The sequence below is a fragment of the Nycticebus coucang genome, chromosome 10 (assembly GCF_027406575.1).
Source record: "Nycticebus coucang isolate mNycCou1 chromosome 10, mNycCou1.pri, whole genome shotgun sequence".
In the NCBI taxonomy this organism is placed as follows: Eukaryota; Metazoa; Chordata; class Mammalia; order Primates; family Lorisidae; genus Nycticebus; species Nycticebus coucang.
Genome location: NC_069789.1, coordinates 105,453,913 through 105,474,575, shown reverse-complemented (window position 1 = coordinate 105,474,575; position 20,663 = coordinate 105,453,913). Strand labels below are relative to the sequence as shown.

Genomic DNA, 20,663 nt, shown 5'->3' with positions numbered 1-20,663 from the left:
GCCTCAGCCTCCCAAGTAGCTGGGACTACAGGCGCCCACCACAATGCCCAGCTATTTTTTGCTGTAGTTGTCATTGTTGTTTAGCAGGCCCAGGCCAGGTTCCAACCAGCCCTGGTGTATGTGGCTGGCAACTTAGCCGCTTGAACTACAGGCGCTGAACTGAGAAAAATTTCAAGGTGATACTAACAAAAAGAGGTTCACGGTGCAAAATATAGAGGACACTGAAATGTTTAAGATAGTCTTTGCTGAGGCAGTGCCTGTGGCTCAAGGAGTAGGTCACCGGCCCCATATACTGGAGGTTGGTGGGTTCAAACCTGGCCCTGGCCAAAAAAAAAAAAAAAAGATAGTCTTTGCTAGCCAGGTGCGGTGGCTCTTGCCTCCTTTGGGAGGCCGAGGTGGGTGGATCACCTGAGTTTACAAATTCAAGACCAGCCTGAGTTAGAACGAGAGCCCACCTCTGAAAGTAGCTGGGTGTTGTGGCAGACGCCTATAGTCCCAGCTACTTGGGAGGCTGAGGCAAGTTATTCCAGGAGGTGGGACCTCCATTCATGGCTGAATGGAGTGGTCAGCACTGCCCTTCTGTGGCTTCTCTTGTTTCTTCATCAGATACAGATTTTAATGATTATCATTCCTCCCTCACAGGACAGGAAGGTTTGGGAAGGGTTGTACAGAGTTATATCCTTGGTAGACACGAAAAGGTGGTTGTCCGTGGTGTTGCCTCATGAACCACATCAAACGAGGTTGAGAGGGAATGACACACAGTCACAACCTGACCCACTACAGGTCTCTAAGCCTCCCTCCTCACCCTCAAAATGGAGGCAGAGCCATAACCTCGCAGGCACTACTGCAGACAGTGCGAGGTGCACAGTGCCCAGCATTCAGTAGGTGCTAGGATTGCCTTTTTGATTCTTTAAATTATGTGAGGAAGGCTGGGTGTGGTGGCTCACGCCTATAATCCTAGCACTCTGGGAGGCCGAGGTGGGTGGATTGCCTGAGCTCACGGCTTCAAGACCAGCCTGACCCAGAGCAACACCCCATGTCTAAAAATAGGCAGGCATTGTGGTGGGCGCCTGTATCCCAGCTCCTTGGGGAGGCTGAGGCAAGAGAATCACTTGAGCCCAAGAATTGGAGGTTGCTGTGAGCTATGACGCCACAGCACTCTACCAAGGGTGACAAAGTGAGACCATGTCTCAAAAAATAAATAAATAAATAAATAACGTCAAAAAAATCCAGATACACCCACACAAAATTGATCATTTCTTCTTTAGATTCTTCAGTACTTAAGAATACTCTATGTGAGACAGCAAAGTTCAAATCCTGACTCCACCATTAGCTGTTTGACCCTCAATAAGTTTCTTAATCACTCTGAAGCTGGTTTCTCATCTATGAAAGGGGAGTGATAACTCCTACCTAACAGAATTACTGTGAGGTTTAAGTGCAATAATATGTGTCTAATACACTACTTGGCACAAAATATTGCAAAAGTCAGGGCTATGTTTATGGAGTTCCTTGAAGGAATGTCTTACTCATTCCAGGTAGCCTCGTATCCTTATAGCTGGCACTTGGGTAGATGCCAGATTGTTGAATCGAACTACCTTTACTATGTCAGTATCCACTCCTTCCAGGAAATGTTACCCAGGACTCCTCCTAGGTATGGCAGGCCACATCTGGTACCTTGCTTCCCTCTAGCTCATTCATTCCACAAATATTTCTTTTCTTTCTTTCTTTCTTTTTTTTTTTTTTGGTTGAGACAGAGTTTCACTCTGTCACCCTGGATAGAGTGCCATGGCATCATACCTCACAACAACCTCAAACTCTCGGGCTTGAGAAATCCTCTTGTCTCAGCCTCCCAAATAGCTGGGATTACAGGTTTACACCAAAAGTTCCAGTTAATTTTTCTATTTTTAGTAGAGATGGTTTTTTGTTTCCTTTTGTTTTGTTTTGTTTTGAGATAGTCTTGTTATGTCACACCTTGGTAGAGTGCCCTGGAGTCACAGCTTGCAGCAACCTCAAACTCTTGGGGTCAAGTGATTCTCTTGCCTTAGCCTCCCTAGTAGCTGGGACTACAGGTGCCCGCCATAATACCCAGCTCTTTTTATTTGTTTAGCAGGCCCTGGCCAGGTTCAAGCCCTGGAGCATGTGGCTGAGCCCTAACCAATGAACTATGGGGTAACCAGCCCTTTTTATCTTTCACTTTGGAAAAATTTTCCAGGGTAAATACCATCTCATCTTTCAAATTTATTTTTCTTTTCTTTTGTTTTGTTTTCTTTTTTTTTTCAGACAGAGTCTCATTTGTCACCCTCTGTAGACTGCTATGGTGTCATAGCTCACAGCAACCTCAAACTCTTGGGCTCAAGCAATCCTTTTGCCTTAGCCTCCCAAGTAGCTGGGACTACTGATGTCCACTGCAACGCCCAGCTATTTTTAGAGACGGGGTCTTGCTCTTGCTCAGGCTAATCTTGAACCTGTGAGCTCAGGCAATCCACCCACTTAGATCTCTCAGAGTACTAGGATTACAGGCATGAGCCACCACGCCCAGCCAATTTCTTGCACAATTGATTTGTCCCTCAGGATTTGCTGGTGGGGGGGGTTCCCCCTTTTTTCCTTTTCTTTCTTTCCTTTTTTTTTGTAGAGACAGAGTCTCACTTTATTACCCTCGGTAGAGTGCCGTGGCCTCACACAGCTCACAGCAACCTCCAACTCCTGGGCCCAAGCGATTCTCCTGCCTCAGCCTCCCGAGTAGCTGGGACTACAGGCACCCGCCACAACGCCCGGCTATTTTTTGGTAGCAGTTTGGCCAGGGCCGGGTTTGAACCCGTCATCCTCGGTATATGGGGCCGGCGCCTTACCAACTGAGCCACAGGCGCCACCCTCCTTTTTTTTTTTTTGAGACAGAGTCTCAAGCTGTCACCCTGGGTAGACTGCCATGGTGTCATACCTCACAGCAACCTCAGACTCCTGGCCTAAGTGATTCTCTTGCCTCAGCCTCCCAAGTAGCTGGGACTATAGGCACCCGCCATAATGCCCAGCTATTTTTTTGTTACAGTTGTCACTGTTGCTTAGCAGACCCGGCTGAGTTCAAATCCGCCACCCTAGGTGTAGGTGGCCAGCGCTCTTGTCAACTGAACTACGGGCGCTGCCCTTTGTTTTTTTTTTTTTTTTTTTTTTTTTTTTAGAGACAGGGTCTTGCTCTTGCTCAGGCTAGTCTCCAACTCCTGAACTCAAGGGTCGGATTGCCTCCCCCTCCCAGAGTGCTGGAATTACAGGCATGAGCCACTGTGCCCATCTTTGGTCATTTTAAAGTCACTTTTCTTGTAAGGCCAAGGCAGAATGACAGAACAATAGAACAATAACTGATTGCTTAACATCAGGTTACCTCAGGTTGTCAGGTTACTCTTTGTTGTAAGGATTAAAACAGAGGAAACTTCATAATCATGCTACTTGAAGACTGGCTTGTTTGGGAAATTAGGCTGTTATATCTTTTTTTTTTTTTGAGACAGAGTCTCACTATGTTGCCCTCAGTAGAGGGCCATGGGGTCACAGCTCACAGCAACCTCAAACTCTTGAGCTTAAGAAATTCTCTTTTTTGTATTTTTTTTTTTTTTGTAGAGACAGAGTCTCACTGTACCGCCCTCGGGTAGAGTGCCGTGGCGTCATACGGCTCACAGCAACCTCCAACTCCTGGGCTTAAGCGATTCTCTTGCCTCAGCCTCCCGAGCAGCTGGGACTACAGGCGCCCGCCACAACGCCCGGCTATTTTTTTGTTGCAGTTTGGCCGGGGCCAGGTTTGAACCCGCCACCCTCAGCATATGGGGCCGGCGCCCTACTCACTGAGCCACAGGCGCCGCCTGAGCTTAAGAAATTCTCTTGCTTCAGCATCCCAAGTAGCTGGGACTACAAGTGCCCGCCACAATGCCTGGCTATTTTTTTGTTGTTGCAGTTGTTTAGCTGGCCCGTGCCGGGTTTGAACCTGCCACCCTTGGTGTACGTGGCTAGCACTGTAACCACTGTGCTACAGGTGCCAAGCCTAGGCTGTTATCTCTTCTCTTGATTTCTCAGAAGGCCAGATAACAACTAAGTTTTGATTTTGGTGATGTGAAATTTCAGTATAAGTGATCCTATTTTGGTTTTAGTCTGGTATATTGGGACCTAGTGAAGGAGCTCAGGTCAAAATGATGACCTCCTATAATTTTTATTTAAAAGTTTCCTTGAAGGGCGGCACCTGTGGCTCAAGGAGTAGGGCGCCAGTCCCATATGCCGGAGGTGGCGGGTTCAAACCCAGCCCCAGCCAAAAACCAAAAAAAAAAAAAAAAAGTTTCCTTGGGGGTGGTGCCTGTGGCTCAGGGAGTAGGGCACAGGCCCCATATGCCGAGGGTGGTGGGTTCAAGCCCAGCCCCGGCCAAACCGCAACAACAAAAAAAATTTAATTCATTAATAAAAAAAAGTTTCCTTGGGGGTGGCACCCGTAGCTCAGTGTGTATAGTGCTGGCCACATACACCAAGGCCGGCAGGTTTGAACCCAGCCCAAACCAGCCAAAATCAACAATGACAACTGCCACAAAAAATGGCTGCGAGTTGTGGGGGGGTGCCTGTAGTCCCAGTTGCTTGGGAGGCTGAGGCAAGAGAATTGCTTAAGCCCAAGAGTTTGAGGTTGCTGTGAGCTGTAACAGCACAGCACTCTACTGAGGGCGACATAATGAGACTCTGCCTCAAAAAAATAAAAAAATATATAAATAAATGAATAAATAAATAAAAGTTTCCTTGGATGGCCGGTGTGGTGGGTTCACATCTATAGTCCTAGCACTCTGGGAGGCTGAGGCAGGTGGATTTCCTGGGCTCACAGGTTTGAGACCAGCCTGAGCAAGAGCGAGACCCCACCTCTAAAAATAGACGGGCATTGTGGCAGGCGCCTGTAGTCCTAGCTACTGGGGAGGCTGAGGCAAGAGACTTACTTGAGCCCAAGGTTTTGAGGTTGCTGTGAGCTATGACAGCATGGCACAACACTCTACTGAGGGGGACAAATGAGACTCTGTCTCAAAGAAAAAAAGGACAAGGAAAATAGAAAGGTAACCCACAGAAAGGGAGTAAAATAATTGCAAATCATATCTTTAATAAAGGTATAGTATCCAAAATATATTTTAAAAATCCTACCGTTCAATAATAAAAAGATAAGCCCAGGCTTGGCCCCTGTGGCTCAAGCAGCTAAGACACCAGCTACATACACCTGAGCTGGCAGGTTCGAATCCAGCACAGCCTGCCAGACAACGATGGCTGCAACCAAAAAAGAAAAAATAGCCTGGCGTTGTGGCGGGAGCCTGTAGTCCCAGTTACTTGGGAGTCGGAGGCAAAAGAATCATTTAGCCAGGAGTTAGAGGTTGCTGTGAGCTGAGATGCCGTGGTGCTCTCTACCCAGGGAGACAGCTTGAGGCTCTGTCTCAAAAAAAATAAAAATAAAAAAATAGAAAGATAAGTCCAGTGGCCCAGTTTTGGGGTTCACACCTCCAGTGGTTCTCAACCTTCCTAATGCCGTGGCCCTTTAATACAGTTCCTGTGGGTCACAACCCACAGGTTGAGAACTGCTGCATGTAATCCCTCACGCTGGGAGGCCGAGGCAGGTGTATTGCTTGAACTCAGGAGTTTGAGACCCGCCTGAGCAGGAGCAAGACCCCGTCTCTACCAAAAATAGAAAAACTAGCCAGGCATTGTTGCAGTTGCCTATAGTCCCATCTACTCAGGAGGCTGAGGCAAGAGGATCGCTTGAACCCAAGAGTTTGAGGCTGACACCATGGCACTCTACCCAGGGTGACAGAGTGAGACTCTGTCTCAGGAAAAAAAAATAAATAGCCCAATTTTTGTGTGTGTGTGTGTGTGTGTGGTTTTTGGCCAGGGCTGGGACTGAACCCACCACCTCCGGCATATGGGACCAGCACCCTACCCCTTTGAGCCACAGGTGCCACCCAAATACCCCAATTTTTAAAATGGGCAAATGGAGCCTGAAGGGAGTTGATTGCTTGAGCTCAAGAGTTCTAGACCAGCCTGAGCAAGAGTGAGACCACGTCTCTAAAACTAGTCAGACATTGTGGCAGCTGCCTATAGTCCCAGCTACTGAGGAGGCTGAGAGGCAAGAGGATTGCTTGAGCCCAAAAATTTGAGGTTGCTGTGAACGCGACACCAAGGCACTCTACCCTGGGGCAACAGAGTGAGACTCTATCTCAAGAAAAAAAAAAAAAAATAGGGGTGGCACCTGTGGCTCAGTCCGTAGGGCGCCGGCCCCATATACCGAGGGTGGCAGGTTCAAACCCGGCCCCGGCCAAACTGCAACCAAAAAATAGCCGGGCGTTGTGGCAGGCGCCTGTAGTCCCAGCTGCTTGGGAGGCTGAGGCAAGAGAATCGCTTCAGCCCAGGAGTTGGAGGTTGCTGTGAGCTGTGTGAGGCCACGGCACTCTACCGAGGGCCATAAAGTGAGACCCTGTCTCTACAAAAAAAAAAAATAGGCAAATGATTTAAGAGACATTTCTCCAAAGATATACACAAATGGCGTATAGTATATATCTATACATCTATTCACAAACATGTGAAAAGATGCTGAACAACATCCATCATCAGAGAAACAGAAATAAAAGGCACTATGAGATGCCATTTTACAGACACCAGGACAACTAAAATCACAGACACCCTTTTGTGGTTCATAACCAAGATGACTGGGTTTTCCTGCCCATGTGTGATATGTGCCTACATCAGTCCTTGTTACTGGTTGGCATATTATCTCTCTGATGTGAAAGAAAGAGAATAAAAATTTTAAAAAGATGAAAGGGAAAAGAAAGAAAAAAGTGGCTGGGCACAGTGGCTCACACCTGTTGTCCAAGCACCTTAGGAACCCCAGGCAGGATCACTTGAGGCCAGGAGCTCATGACCAGCTTGGGCAACATAGCAAGACCGCATCTCTACAAAAAATTAAAAAGTTAACCAGCATATTGGTGTGGGCCTGTCATCCTAGCTACTCAGAAAGCTGAGCCATGAAAAAGAGAAAGGGGGCAGCACCTGTGGCTCAAGGAGTAGGGCGCTGGTCCCATATGCCAGAGGTGGCAGGTTCAAACCTACCCCAGCCAAAAAAACCAAAAAAAAAAAAAAAAAGAGAAAGGAAGGAAGGAAATCCGTTCTCCTACTTAATAATTGTTTTTTTTTGTTTTTGTTTTTATTGAGACAGAGTCTCACCTTGTCATCCTCAGTAAAGTGCCATGGAGTCATACCTCACAGCAACCTCAAACCCTTGGGTTCAAGCGATTCTCTTGCCTCAGCCTCCAGAGTAGATGGGACTACAGTTACCCAACTCTTTTTTAGAGACAGGGTCATGCCCTGGCTCAGGCTGGTCTCGAGCCAATTATTATCCAGCCCATAACTGGCTTATTTAAAAAATTAAAAGGGCAGCGCCTGTGGCTCAGTGAGCAGGGCGCTAGTCCCATATGCTGGAGGTGGCGGGTTCAAACCTAGCCCCGGCCAAAACCAAAAAAATAAAAAATAAAAAAAATAAAAATAAATAAAAAATTAAAAGATGGCCAGCTGTGGTGGCTCAATCTTAGCACTGTGGGAGGCTGAGGTGGGTGGATTGACTGAGCTCAGGATTTCAAGACCAGCCTGAGCAAGAGCGAGACCCTGTCTCTAAAAAATAGCCAGGTGTTGGGCAGTGCCTGTGGCTCAAAGGAGTGGGGCGCTGGTTCCATATGCTGGAGGTGGTGGGTTCAAGCCCAGCCCTGGCCAAAACTGAAAAAAAAAAAAAAAAAAAAAAATAGCCAGGTGCTGTGGTGGGTGCCTGTAGTCCTAGCTACCAGGGAGGATAAGGCAAGAGAATCACTTTGAGCCCAAAAGTTTGAGGTGTTAGGCGTAGGCTATAATGGAAAAATACCAGCTAACTCCTGGCAAATTTACAGACCGCAAGCTTTTTTTTTTTTTTTTTTTGTAGAGACAGAGTCTCACCCTATCGCCCTTGATAGAGTGCTTATGGCATCACACAGCTCACAGCAACCTCCAACTCCTGAGCTTAGGCGATTCTCCTGCCTCAGCCTCCCAAGTAGCTGGGACTACAGGTGCCCGCCACAATGCCCGGCTATTTTTTTGTTGCATTTTTGGCCGGGGCCGGGTTTGAACCTGCCACCCTCGGTATGTGGGTCTGGCGCCCTACTCGCTGAGCCACAGGCACCGCCCCCAGACTGCAAGCTTTAAGAAAAGGAAATGAAGACTCGGCCCCTGTGGCTTAAGCGGCTAAGGCGCCAGCCACATACACTTGAGTTGGTGGGTTCGAATCCAGCCCAGGCCTGCCAAACAACGACAACAATGACAACTACAACCAAAAAATGTCCGGGCGTTGTGGCGGGTGCCTGTAGTCCCAGCTACTTGAGAGATGGAGGTAGGAGACTCGCTTGAGCCTAGGAGTTAGAGGTTGCTGTGAGCTATGATGTTACAGCACTCTACCCAGGGTGATAGCTTGAGGCTGTCTCAAAAAAAAAAAAAAAAAAAAGAAAGAAAGAAAAGAAAAAGAAATGAAATAAGTCTAGTTCACCTTCAAGATAAATGACAAAGTACTAATTGATTTCTTGCTTCTAGTTCACTCCCAGTTTCTTGCTTAGCTAACTCCTTGGGAAATGAACCAACTGTCCCCAGACTGACTTTTAGACAATACCAGGTAAAACAAAGATGTATGGAGGAAAAGTACTGCAACCAAGATGGAAGAGGAAAAAATATATATATATTTTTTAGAGACAGAGTCCCATTTTATTGCCCTCGGTAGAGTGCTATGGCATCACAGCTCATAGCAACCTCCAACTACTGAGCTTAGACGATTCTCTTGCCTCAGCCTCCCGAGGCAGGACTATAGGTGCCTGCCACAATGCCTGGCTATTTTTGTTGTTGTTACTGTTGCAGTTTGGCCAGGGCCAGGTTCAAACCCGCCACCCTCAGTATATGGGGCCAGCGCCCTACCCCCTGAGCCACAGGCGCTGCCTTAGAGGAAAATATTAAAACAAAGATGTATGATGTATAAGTAACTAACCACAAAATTCTGCTTCTGTGCAATACTTGTTTGCCTACCCCCACCCAAATGCACCTGGACAGCCTGTGTGCCAACCAGGATGCAGACCAAGACTTAAAAACCTGACCCCTTAAGCACTTGGGGCTGCTCTCAGAAAACTCATGTTGGGACAATGAGGCTGTCGCCAGCCAGCTCTTCAATAAAAGGACTCTGCTGTAAATTTGGCTTGTCAGTGTGATCTTTGTGGAACTCCTGGGTACAACAGAGGTTACTGTGAGCTATGATGCCATGGCACTCTACCAAGGGCGACAAACTCAAACTGACTTAAAAAAAAAAAAAAGCGCAGTGGCTCAGCTTGTAATCCTAGTATTCTGGGAGGCCAAGGCAGGTAGATTGCCTAAACTCCCAAGTTTGAGAACAGCATGAGCCAGAGCTAGACCTCCTCTCTAAAAACAGCTGGGCATAGTGCCAGCTACTTGGGAGGCTGGGGCAAGAGAGTCGCTAAGTCTAAGAGTTTGAGGTTGCTGTGAGCTGTGACATCAAAGCACTCTATAGGGGGCAACAAAGTGAGACTCTGTCCCCCCCAAAATAAAAACAATAAAAATAAAAAACAACCCCCCTCCAGATGATCTCAAGTAGTGATGGCTATGAAGGAAAATAAAGTGAAGGGCTAGCTGAAACAAAGGGAGAGGAATTTTGTTCAAGAGTGGGTTTGGAGAAATTAGAGGCTAAATTTAGAAATTTAGATTCAGTAGGGCCTCTGAATTTTATTCTAAGATGAAATTTTTTTTTTTTTTTTTTTTGCAGAGACAGAGTCTTAGTCTGTCACCCTCCGTAGAGTGCCCATCACACTGCTCACAGCAACCTCCAACTCCTGGGCTTAGGCGATTCTCTTGCCTCAGCCTCCACAACGCCTGGCTATTTTTTTGTTGCAGTTTGTCCTGGGCAGGTTTGAACCCACCACCCTTGGTATATGAGGCTGGCGCCCTACCCACTGAGCCAAGGTGCCGCCCACTAAGATGGAAATTTACTGCATTGTTTGGTGCAGGGAAGTGACAAGATCAAACTTGTTCTTTTTATTTTTGAGACAGTCTATGTCGCCCTCGGTAGAGTGCTGTGAAGTCACAGCTCACAGCAACCTCAAACTCTTGGGCTCAAGCGATTCTCTTGCCATAGCCTCCCAAGTAGCTGGGACTACAGGCGCCCACCACAATGCCTGGCTATTTTTCGCTTGTAGCTGTCATTGTCCTTTGGCAGGCCCGGGCTGGATTTGAACCCGCCAGCTCTTGTGTATGTGGCTGGCACCCTAGCCGCTGACGCTGAGCCAGACTTGTATTTTTTGAAAGATCACTTTGGCTGCTGTGTAGAAATCAGACTACAGGGGGCAAGCGCAGAAGGGGGGGCTATCATCCAGTTACTTCCTGCAGTGGCCTAGCCCTGGTTCTTCAACCTGTCTGCATCAGAATCCCAGCAAAAGAGTGGTGCCTGTGGCTCAAGGAGTAGGGCACTGGCTCCATATGCTGGAGGTGGAGGGTTCAAACCTAGCCCTGGCCCAAAGAAAAAAAAAGAATAAGAATCTCAGCACCCAAAACTCTTTAGCCTGGTCAGTGTTTTATTCTTTCAGAATGCAGCTCAGATGTCACTGCCCCAGAAAAGTCCCTTCTCCACACACACACACACACACACACACCCTTCCTGCAACACAAGGTCATAGCCTTTACACTTCCATAGCTCTTATTTATTTATTTATTTATTGAAGTTTATGGCCAGGGTTGGGTTTGAACCCGCCACCTCCGGTATATGGGGCCGGCGCCCTACTCTTTGAGCCACAGGCGCCACCCACCTCCGTATCTCTTATCACTGTTGTAATTAACTGTACACATGGCTAATGTCAGCTATAGCTCCAGCTCACAGAAGACAGCGCCTGCCGGGTCCGCCGGGTCCGCCAGTCCCTCCGCATTCCGTGCGCCGCACAGCACCTTCCGCTCTCCGCGCGCTCGGAGAACGTTTGTCGAATGACTGCAGAAGGCATGGACTGTATAACCGTTTACACCTAGTTCTCAAAAATCAAGTGGAAAGAAAAAGGACGTAAAGATCTTATCACCTCTTCTTTAGTAAACTGCAACTAAAGCAATGAAGATGATAAAAGCTTTCGTGCAAACGCCGGGTTGAGAGCTAAGATTCATTTCGACTACCGTCGGCGAAGCGAAACAGCAGCGCCAACCTGAGGCAAAGAGAAATCCCGTCACAGCCAGCTAAGAGAAGCGGGCGGGACCAGGAAAGGCCACCCGGCGAAGCCGGGGACCGGGCCGCAGAAAAAGCTGCCGGCAGGCGTGGCGGGGCGGAGTAAGGACTCCGGAAAACCGAACGCTACTCGTCAGAAAGCAGGACTCAGGGCCTTTCCAACATCTTATTGGTCCTTCGAGGGACGGACCGCTCTTGCTGACCCAGATGGGGCGCAAGTGTATTCAGTGTCTACGCGGAGGGGAAAGTGCGCAAGGCAAACACTGCGCATGCGCCTCGACGTTTTCCCGCCTGCTCACTCCTAGTGGGGATGGGCAGATTGGATCTAGCCCACGGTTCTTGCACTTCCTCCTTAGGGAGCCCCCGGCTAGGGAACATCCAGTCCCGGAAACTGCCCCTTGGGAATCCTTCTACAAGCTTCTCCAAATCTCCTGCCTCATTTAGTCGTCCTAGCCGCGCCCCATCCCTTTCTGAGGCTGGGTTGTTATGATGGTGAATTATTCAAGAAGCCTTGCGGCCCAACGCCATCTCTGGGCATTGCCCCTCCATCCTCTTGGACACCACGTTGCCTGCCCAATCATAAGGTCCTGAAACTTTACAAGGCCCCTCTCTGCCACTTTAGTAACTTAACGAGTATTTGTTTAGGTCCTACTGTGTGTAAGATGCAACCTTCTATGGGAGGACACAGTCACATAACAAGATAATTTTAGATAAAGTGCTCAAACCACAGAACTGGGATTGGGGTGGAGTACTCCCTGGGAAGGTGAACATAGAGCTAAGAACTAAATTAGGTGAAAGCACTAGCCATGGGGGTAGAGTGGTGCCTGGGAAAGAGCAGGAGCAGGGGTCCTTGTGCTACAAGACAGTTTGGTTGGAGCAGGGAGTGGGCCAGGTTGTATCTGACCGTAGTATCTGAGCATTTGGAGAGTATTCTAAAAGCAATGGGAAGACATTAAATTTATTCTTTTTTTTTTTTTCTAGACGAAGTCTCACTTTGTTGCCTGGGTAGAGTGCTGTGGCATTATAGCTCACAGCAACCTCGAACTCTTGGGCTTGAGCAATCCTCTTGCCTCAGCCTACTGAGTGGCTGGGACTAGAGGTGCCCACCACCACACTCAGTTAATTTTTCTATTTTTAGTAGAGACTGGGTCTCACTCTTACTCAGGCTGGTCTTGAACTCCTGGCTCAAGAGATTCTCCCATTTCACCCTCCCCAAGTGATGGGATCACAGGCATGAGCCACTGCACCTTGCCTATAAATAGTGTCTTTTTCTTTCTTTTTTTTATTTTGAGACACAGTCTCACTTTATTGCCCTCAGTAGAGTGCTATGGCATCACAGCTCACAGCAACCTCTACCTCCTATGCTTAGGCGATTCTCTTGCCTCCGCCTCCTGAGTAGCTGGGAGCCTGCCACAACGTCTGGCTATTTTTGTTGTAGTTTGGCCGGGCCAGGTTCAAACCCCCACCCTCCGTATATTGGGCTGGTGCTCTACCCACTGAGCACAGGCACTGCCCTATAAATAGTATCTTAAAGGAGTTTTCTTTTTCTTTTTCTTTCTTTATTTATTTGCAGTTTTTTTTTTTGGCCAGGGCTGGGTTTGAATCCATCACCTCCAGCATATGGGGCCGGCGCCCTACCCCTTTGAGCCACAGGCACCACCCTTAAAGGAGTTTTCTTGTTTTGTTTTTTTTTTTGTGGTTTTTGGCCCGGGCTGGGTTTGAACCCGCCACCTCTGGCATATGGGACCAGCGCCCTACTCCTTGAGCCACAGGCGCTGCCCTAAAGGAGTTTTCTTAATAAGTTTTTTTTTTTTTTTTTCTGGTTTTTGGCCGGGGCTAGGTTTGAACCTGCCACCTCTGGCATTTGGGACCGGCACCCTACTCCTTGAGCCACAGGTGCCAGCCTAAAGGAGTTTTCTTAAATATAAGAAACATCAAAACAAATTTCATTAGTGACAAAGAATGATCCAAGATAGAAGGGGAAAACTGAAATTTATTGAAGGCTTACATAGTTTAAGAGGTTTATAAACATTCACTTTCACAATGTTTTATCAATCAGGCAGTTGGGGTTAAATAACTTGCCCAAGGTCATGCAGCTAGAGGTGACCACCCAAAGCGAAGAGCTACCCAGAGTTTTCTGACTCTTCATGCCTGCCTTGCCACCCCACTCAGGCACACATTCCTTGGACTTATTCAACCTGGGACCATACCTTTCTCCTGACCATAGTGCCCCTGCATATCAGAAAAGGCCACTCTCATGCCGTGGGGGGTGGGAGTGGGGGCAGGAGTTTAATCATTTTCCTCCTCCAATGCTATAAGCAGGGGTATCTCCTCCCACAGCCTGAATACTCATGCAGCACAGGACAAAAGCTCTCCTAGTCCAGAGGGGCAGAGGTAAGCATCAGGAGCCCCCAGAGGTAAGAAGGAAAGGGACACTTTGGGGTATGCAGCAGGTTTCTTTTTGTGCCAGCCAGTGCAAGGGGTACTGGAAGGTGCTAATCTCAACCAGCTGGTATCTGGTGCCCCAGCATTGACAAGCAGCCCAGGTCACAGCCCAGTCTCCCTGCTGCCCCCATTGAGGCTGAGGCTGTGAGGGCGGGTACCACGCACCAGCCGGCGGCTAGACAGGAGACGCCGCAAGGAAGAGCTGGAGCTCAGGTCCCCACAGCTGCGAAGGTGGAGGCTCTCTCGGCCTGGTCGGCCCCACGGACTCCGGGGCACCTGAAAGGGGACAGAAGAGAGACAGAAGAGAGGGAATCAGATAGCCCAACCAGAAACTCCAGACTTTCCCAAGAATCTTTCCTGGCTCCCTGAACTCCTACCTGCTTATGTCCATGAGTTCTAGACCCACTGGGGTCTGGGGCCTTCCTGGACATCTGGAGAAAACGAGTGACCAGGCCCCGGCCTGGCCAGCTGCCTTTTAGGTCCCCCAGGGAGTGGGCAGGGGCAGGGCCTGAGGGCAGAGGAACTTTCTGGAAGGTGGCTACAGGACGCCGTTTCTCAGCTGAATGGGCACGGAGTAACTTGGGGGAAGGGCAGCGGGCTAGGCGGAAGAGGCAGGCTTCAGAGCAGAGCCCTGCAGAGAGAAAAGACAGATAAGAGATTAGGATGGGGATGCAGAGAGCACCAACTGGGCTTCACTCTCCTGTCCCTCATGCCCTGGGCTCCAACCACATGCCTGACCTGTATCTGCAGAGGAAACAGAAGCAGCTTCTTCCTCAAGCACTTTGGTATAAGTGTCCCTGAAGTCAGCTGGAGAGAAGAGAGAAAGGGACTGAGTGGGAGTGCTCTGGGGACACACTGCCCATCCACTGTGCTCCTGTGAAGACTCAAGCCTAGAGAAGTTTCAGGGCCCCCACGCCCCATCCCCAGTCAGGGGCCACCATCTGTGCCTAAGCCTGCCAGTAACTATGTGGTCCAAGGCTATGGTGGCATTGTTTCCTGCCGCATGCTCCCAGTCCTTGGCTGATGGTAATCAGAGCACTTTCAGCAACAATGCTAAGCTTCTTTCTTTTTTTTTGAGACAGAGTCACACTCTGTCACCCTGGGTAAAGTGCCATGGAGTCATAGCTCACAGCAACCTCAAACTCTTCAAACTCTTGGGCTCAGGCAATCCCCTTGCCTCAGCCTTCCAAGTAGCTGGGACTATAGGTGCCTGCTACAATACCCAGGTATTTTTAGAGACAGGGTCTCACTCTTGCTCAGGCTGGTCTCAAACTCCTAAACTCAAAATTTTTCTTTTTTTTTTTTTTTTGGTGAGACAGAGCCTCAAGCTGTCGCCCTGGATAGAGTGCTGTGACGTCACAGCTCACAGCAACCTCCAATTCCTGGGCTCAAGCGATTCTCCTGCCTCCGCCTCCCAAGTAGCTGGGATTACAGGTGCCCACCACAACGCCCGGCAATTTTTTGGTTGCAGCTGTCATTGTTGTTTGGCAGGCCCAGGCTGGATTCAAACCCACCAGCTCAGGTGTATATGGCTGGGCCATTTCAGCCACAGGCACCGAGCCTAAACTCAAGCAATTTACCGGCCTCTTCCTCCTAGAGTGCTAGGATAATAGGCGTGAGCCAATGCTCCAGCTAAGCTTTTTATTAAATACTTGCATTATCTCCCTTTTCAGCAACCCTATAGGACTTACAGTTGAAGTATTATTTATTATTCTTCATTATTATTTATTAGTCTTCAGATGAGAGACTGAGGCTTCATGAGGACAGGTCACTGGCCTAAGCTGGGAACTATGCAACAGCTTTTAGAAAACAAATCCTTCCTCCCCTTTCAGCCACTAAGCTATGGATGTTCCCTCCCAAGGTGGTGTGGACTAAAGAAGTGTCTACCCCAGTAATAAGGTTACCTACCATTCTTCCTCAGGGACCTCAACAGTGTCCCGAATCCATGTGGGCATCACTGACCCTCCAACTCCCAGTGCCTGCCTCTTTTGAACTGCGTGCGGAGGAGGGGGCTTACCCGTATCGCTGGCGGTGGTGATGCCTGGGTCGCTGTGGGACCGTGGCAGCAGCAGCAGTGGTGGGGAAGCCGGATGAGGAGGCCGGTGCCCCGGGGGAGTGAGGGAACCTGAGCTGTCGCTGAAGCGGCGAGTGGGGGCTCGGGTGGGAGGGGCCCCAGGTGGGCGGCTGCCTCCCCGGGGAACCCGCCGCCTCAGCTCAGGGAAGCAGGGTCCTACCCAGGGTGGCCAGCCCTCTAGCCGGTGGCAGCTGCGGGCAGCAGTAGGGACACCCAGTGAGGGTGGGGCCTCTGGGGCAGAACAGGAATAGGAGCGGGCAGCCCGTGGGGGCCGCCGTGGCAGGGGGCTGTCCTCAAAGGGGCCCCGCAGGCCACAGTCCAGGCTGAGGCAGTAGCCTGCTCGGCTACGCTGGATGGAGCGGAAGAGCACGTAGTCAACAGAGCGCACTGAACCCTGCAGCTCCAGCAGGCAAGAGTCCTCTGACGGGCTGGAGCCCCCAGGAAGGTCGCCGATGGCCGACAGCACCAGAGACCCACTGTCCATGGACACTGTGGACAGGGCACAAGTGGCAACAGCCTTGGTCTGGCACTGCCCAGCCTTCTGGGGCTGCTCTGCCTTAACCTCAGAGGAAGACCAAGGCTCCAAGAAGCACAACCCTTGTTTGCCCCAAAGCCACCAACTCAACCTGTCTTCCTCTTCTTTCACCAACCCCTCAGCCTACTGTCCCTGGCAGCCCAGGTCAGCCCTTGCCCACCCTCCCCACGCTCTGCTCACCATCTACAATGGAGGCCACTCGTTCACAGATGCAAGAGCCATCATGAAGCTGAGGGTCAAAGAGGGTGGCCTGCAGAAGACACAGGGACCAAGGTCCAGCCCTACACGCTGACATGGCCCCCGCTCTGTGTGGACAGAGCTCTGGAGACAGAGATTCCAGATCAACTTTGTCACTCTTAATAAGTCACTTATGTGGGACTTAGCTTCCACATGTGTACAAAAGATGACAGCTCCCATCCCACCTGCCTTACCAGGCTCTAGGAAGATGGTGTGCACTAGCACTACAGAGAGCGCCACAACTACTGTGATCTTTATCCAGCAACACCTTGTTCAGCTGTCTGGGATTTAGCCTGCTCCCCAGCCCTTGCCAAGCCACGCCCTCACCTGGCTGTCTCCTCGTAGCCCCATGACGGCCTCATAAGAAGGGGGGCGATCAGCAGGGTACAAGGGCACTGGGCTGTCCATGGAGCCATTGTATGTGATGCTGACAGGACAAGGGGCAGGTCAGTGGGAGAAAACATGCTGCTCCATAAGAATCCCACCCCAGGCTCGGCACCTGTGGCCCAAGAAGCTAAGGCGCCAGCCACATACAACTGAGCTGGCAAGTTAGAATCCAGCCCAGCCCGCCAAACAACAATGACAGCTACAACCAAAAAATAGTTGGGCGTTGTGGTGGGCACCTGTAGTCCCAACTACTTGGGAGGTAGAGGCAGGAGACTCGCTTGAGCCCAGGAGTTGGAGGTTGCTGTGAGCTGTGATGCCACAGCACTCTACCCAGGGTGATAGCTTGAGGCTCTGTCTCAAAAAAAAAAAAAAGAATCCCACCCCAATGATCCTAGCCACCCTGGGCCCCTTCCCTTTTTTTTTTTTTTATTATTTTTGAAACAGAGCCTCAAGCCTTCGCCTTGGGTAGAGTGCCATGCATCACAGCACACAGCAACCTCCAACTCTCCAACTCCTGGGCTTAAGCGATTCTCTTGCCTCAGCCTCCCAAGTAGCTGGGACTACAGTTACCCGCCACAACTCCTGGCTATTTTTTTTTTTTTTTTTTAGTTGTAGTTGTCATCGTTGTTTGGCAGGGCCGGGCTGGATTCGAACCTGCCAGCTCAGGTGTATGTTGCTGGTGCCTTAGCCGCTTGAGCTACAGTTGCTGAGCCTTCTTTTTTTTTGAGACAGAGTTTCATGATAGAGTGCCATGGAGTCTTTGGCTCACAGCAACACCACCTCTTGGGCTTGAGCAATTCTCTTGCTTCAGCCTCCCAAGTAGCTGTGACTACAGGCACCTCCCACAATGCTTGGCTATATTTAGAGATGGGGTCTCACTCTAGCTTTGGCTGGTCTTGAACTCGTGGGCTCAGGCAATCCACTCGCCCCTGCCTCCTAGAGTGCTGGGATTGCAGGTGTGAGCCACTACACCAGCCTTGGGCCCCTTCCTTAGTTCTCCCAGCAGGACCCCACCAGGCCTTACCTCTGTGCATCTGTTTCTGAGCTGCAGGTGTACTCTGGGGGATAGTAGGGTGGTGGTGGCACAGGTGGTACAAATTCCTCCAGATCCAGCATGGCGTGCAGGAGAGGGGCTGGGGGCGAGGACGCACAGCCCAGAGGCCCCAGAGGGCCCGAGACTGAGCGCTCAGGAGCCAGCTGCAGAGGAGCAAGCAGGTCCTTGGCTCCCAACTCCTCTCTTATCTACATTATTTTCTCTTCAAGAAACTCCCATTCTGGCCCATCCCTCACCCAGAACCAGCTTGTCCTTAACACCACCCCCACCCTGGACCTCTTGCTCTGGCCTTGCCCACCCAGAAATTCACCCTTTTTGCAGCCCCACCCCCACCCATAATCACCACCTGTTCTGTCTCCACTAGAGTGTCCACTCTTTATCCTCCTGTGCATCTAGGACTCCACCCCATTATCCAGGCCTATTCTCTAACCCTGCTTCTCTTGGTCCCAGACTGGCATCATGTACACATCAACCCTTCTCCCCATCCCTTTGGCCCCCAAACATCCCTCTAGTAGATACGCACATCCAGGAGATGACCCACAGGCCCTGGTGTGGCAGAAACCAGACCTATAGCCACTGCTCCCTCAGCCCCAGGCCCAGCACACATCCCTGTACCCCACCACACCTGCCTGGCTCTGGCCCCAGCTCCCCTCTCACTGTATGCATGAGGTCCAGAGAGAAGATTTGGATGCAGCAGACAATAGCAGAGAGGGTACAGATTATGGCAGCACAGATGGTGAGTCCACAGACGCTGAAGAGCAGGTTCTGGGAAGAGAAGGGAAAGGAGGAGGGGAGTGAAGGGAGGGGTAAGTCCCACATATTCATTCTGGGCCTGTGGGTACCCCAGGAGGGAGACATAGATGAGAACCAGGAAGATGTTTGGGGGTGCAGGCTCACCTTGAGGGCCCCTCGGGCTTCATCACAGGTGGCGTTAGGGGTAACTTTCAGTTCCTGCCCTGAGTCTGGACAGGGCCGGAGTAGAGGAACAGAGGGACAGCACACACAGACCTTCCCATCCTGATGGAATCAGGGAGGGCGAGGCAACCTAAGTCAGAACAAACCTAGATGTTTTGTACACCTCCCACCACCAGTTCCTTCCAGCTGTCCCTCCTCAAATCTCACCATGGAGCATTCTTGAAAGTCTTGGGCCAACTGAGCATTCTTACAGGAGAGAACAGAGCCAGCCATGCTAAGCATGACACAGAGCACCGAAAGCAAGGAGAAGAAGGAGATCTGGGGGAAACAGGGCACAGACTCAGAACTGGGACCCTCGTGAGTACCCCTCTACCATGGGTGGGACCTCCCTCCTCCACGGACTTCATGTCCGGCTGGCATCAAAAGGAGGGCTAGTTTGCTTCTTGAGCAAAATATGGACATCCCCTCAGGTTCTAGGCACCTGCCTCTCAGTGGATGCTGGACTCTGGCACCTACCACTAGAGTAAATGGCCGCTTCCAGGACACAATGCCAACTACCCCGGAGAACGCCAGCTGGGGACAGAGTGGACACAGGCTGAGTCTGGCAGGGGAGGCACCTGAGTGAGCCCCTCACCACGGGATGCACCCAGCCCTGTAGGGAGGGAGAGGACCAGGAGAAGACCGAGAGGGAAGGATGTGGACTTGGGGCTGGTGTGGAGGGGTGGGGCCCAGAAGCCTCCCCCAACCAACAACTGTGCACCCAACTCACCGAAAACCCAGCCCAAGACGGGCAAGACCTCTTGATGCTCTCAGTGCTGGTGACGGAAGAGGCCACCATGCTGAAGGTGACCACCAGGATGCCCAGGAGCACCTGCGCCAACCCCAGCGTGAGCAGGGCCTGCAGCCAGGGTCGGTGGAGGCGGAGGTGGGTAAGGCCCCGGGTGCTGGGCCGGCTGGTCAGAGAGCGGCTGGAGTCGCTAGGCGAGGGCATCGTGCCTGCCGCCCGGCTGCCCGCCCCTGGCTCGGCACCCCCTGGCACTTGAGAGCATCTCAGAGACGACCAGGGCCCCGTCCTTTCTCCTCTCCACCCTCCTCGCTCTAGAGCCCACCCCAAGGCTGGGTCCCCTGGGGCCTGGCCCAGGGCTGCCAGCTGGGGCGGGGCCGGAGCGAGGGGCGTCACGCAGCGAGCGCGGGGTGCTGGCTCCTGGCTGCAGGTACCGGGGGGGCACCGTGCCCGGGGCGGCGACGAGGACGCGGGAACGCCGGCTCATCGCATCTCCCTGGGGACAGGAGCGCCGAGAAGGGCTGGTCCAGGAGTGAGGAGAGAACGACGGTCCGAGCCGGGGAAGGGCGGGACGGGTAAAGGACAGAAGTCCGGGGAAGGGCAGGGCTAACGCAGGGGATTGGAGGCGCAATCGGCGCTCGCAGGGGAATAGCTGGACCGGGCCGCCAGGGTAAAGTGGGGAGAGCCGCGGCACGGCCGGCTCTGGTAGCCGACTGGTGCCCTCCGCACCACGCCCCGCTCCAGCTCTGGCTGCGGCAGGTCGGTACCCAAGACGCGAGAGGGAGGCGCGCCCCGGGAGGCGCGGTGCACCCCGGGAGTTGTAGTTTGGGGCGGGGGGAGGCGGCGGCCCCCAGTCCGTCTCTGCCCGGCTGGGCTATTGCCAGCCCTCCCCGCCCCCGCATGTCCCCGGCATTCTTTTCGAAGGCAGCAGCCCTTCCCCCGGCCACAGTGGAGCGGCTGGAG

The 20,663-nt window shown here is 51.3% G+C and overlaps 1 protein-coding gene and 1 non-coding gene across 2 annotated transcripts; one reads left to right on the top strand and one right to left on the bottom strand.

Moving 5' to 3' along the window:
• The first annotated feature begins 6,673 nt into the window (after nt 1–6,673).
• Nucleotides 6,674–6,776, top strand: LOC128598037 (small nucleolar RNA U13). Its single transcript, XR_008383549.1, has one exon. It is a non-coding gene; the product is annotated as a small nucleolar RNA U13 (small nucleolar RNA).
• Nucleotides 6,777–13,232: 6,456 nt separating this feature from the next.
• Nucleotides 13,233–19,969, bottom strand: ENTREP3 (endosomal transmembrane epsin interactor 3). Its single transcript, XM_053605119.1, has 12 exons — nt 19,686–19,969; nt 19,433–19,489; nt 19,124–19,234; nt 18,899–19,018; nt 18,659–18,766; nt 17,972–18,144; nt 16,888–16,987; nt 16,504–16,573; nt 15,732–16,277; nt 14,453–14,521; nt 14,092–14,345; nt 13,233–13,990 (listed from the first exon to the last, which is right to left on the bottom strand). Exons 1-12 carry the CDS (start codon nt 19,905–19,907, stop codon nt 13,817–13,819), a joined length of 2,004 nt encoding a protein of 667 aa, XP_053461094.1. The 5' UTR covers nt 19,908–19,969; the 3' UTR covers nt 13,233–13,816.
• Between the last annotated feature and the right edge of the window lie 694 nt (nt 19,970–20,663).

Bases quoted from the DNA above. Each gene is read 5' to 3' on its own strand.
- ENTREP3 (XM_053605119.1), bottom strand. From the start codon at position 19,907: ATGCCCTCGCCTAGCGACTCCAGCCGCTCTCTGACCAGCCGGCCCAGC. The intron at 19,019-19,123 runs GTGAGATTTGAG...TGATTCCATCAG, and splicing joins ACTTTCAAGAATGCTCCATG to GATGGGAAGGTCTGTGTGTG. The intron at 16,278-16,503 runs GTGAGCAGAGCG...CCCTGTCCACAG, and splicing joins AGTGGCCTCCATTGTAGATG to TGTCCATGGACAGTGGGTCT.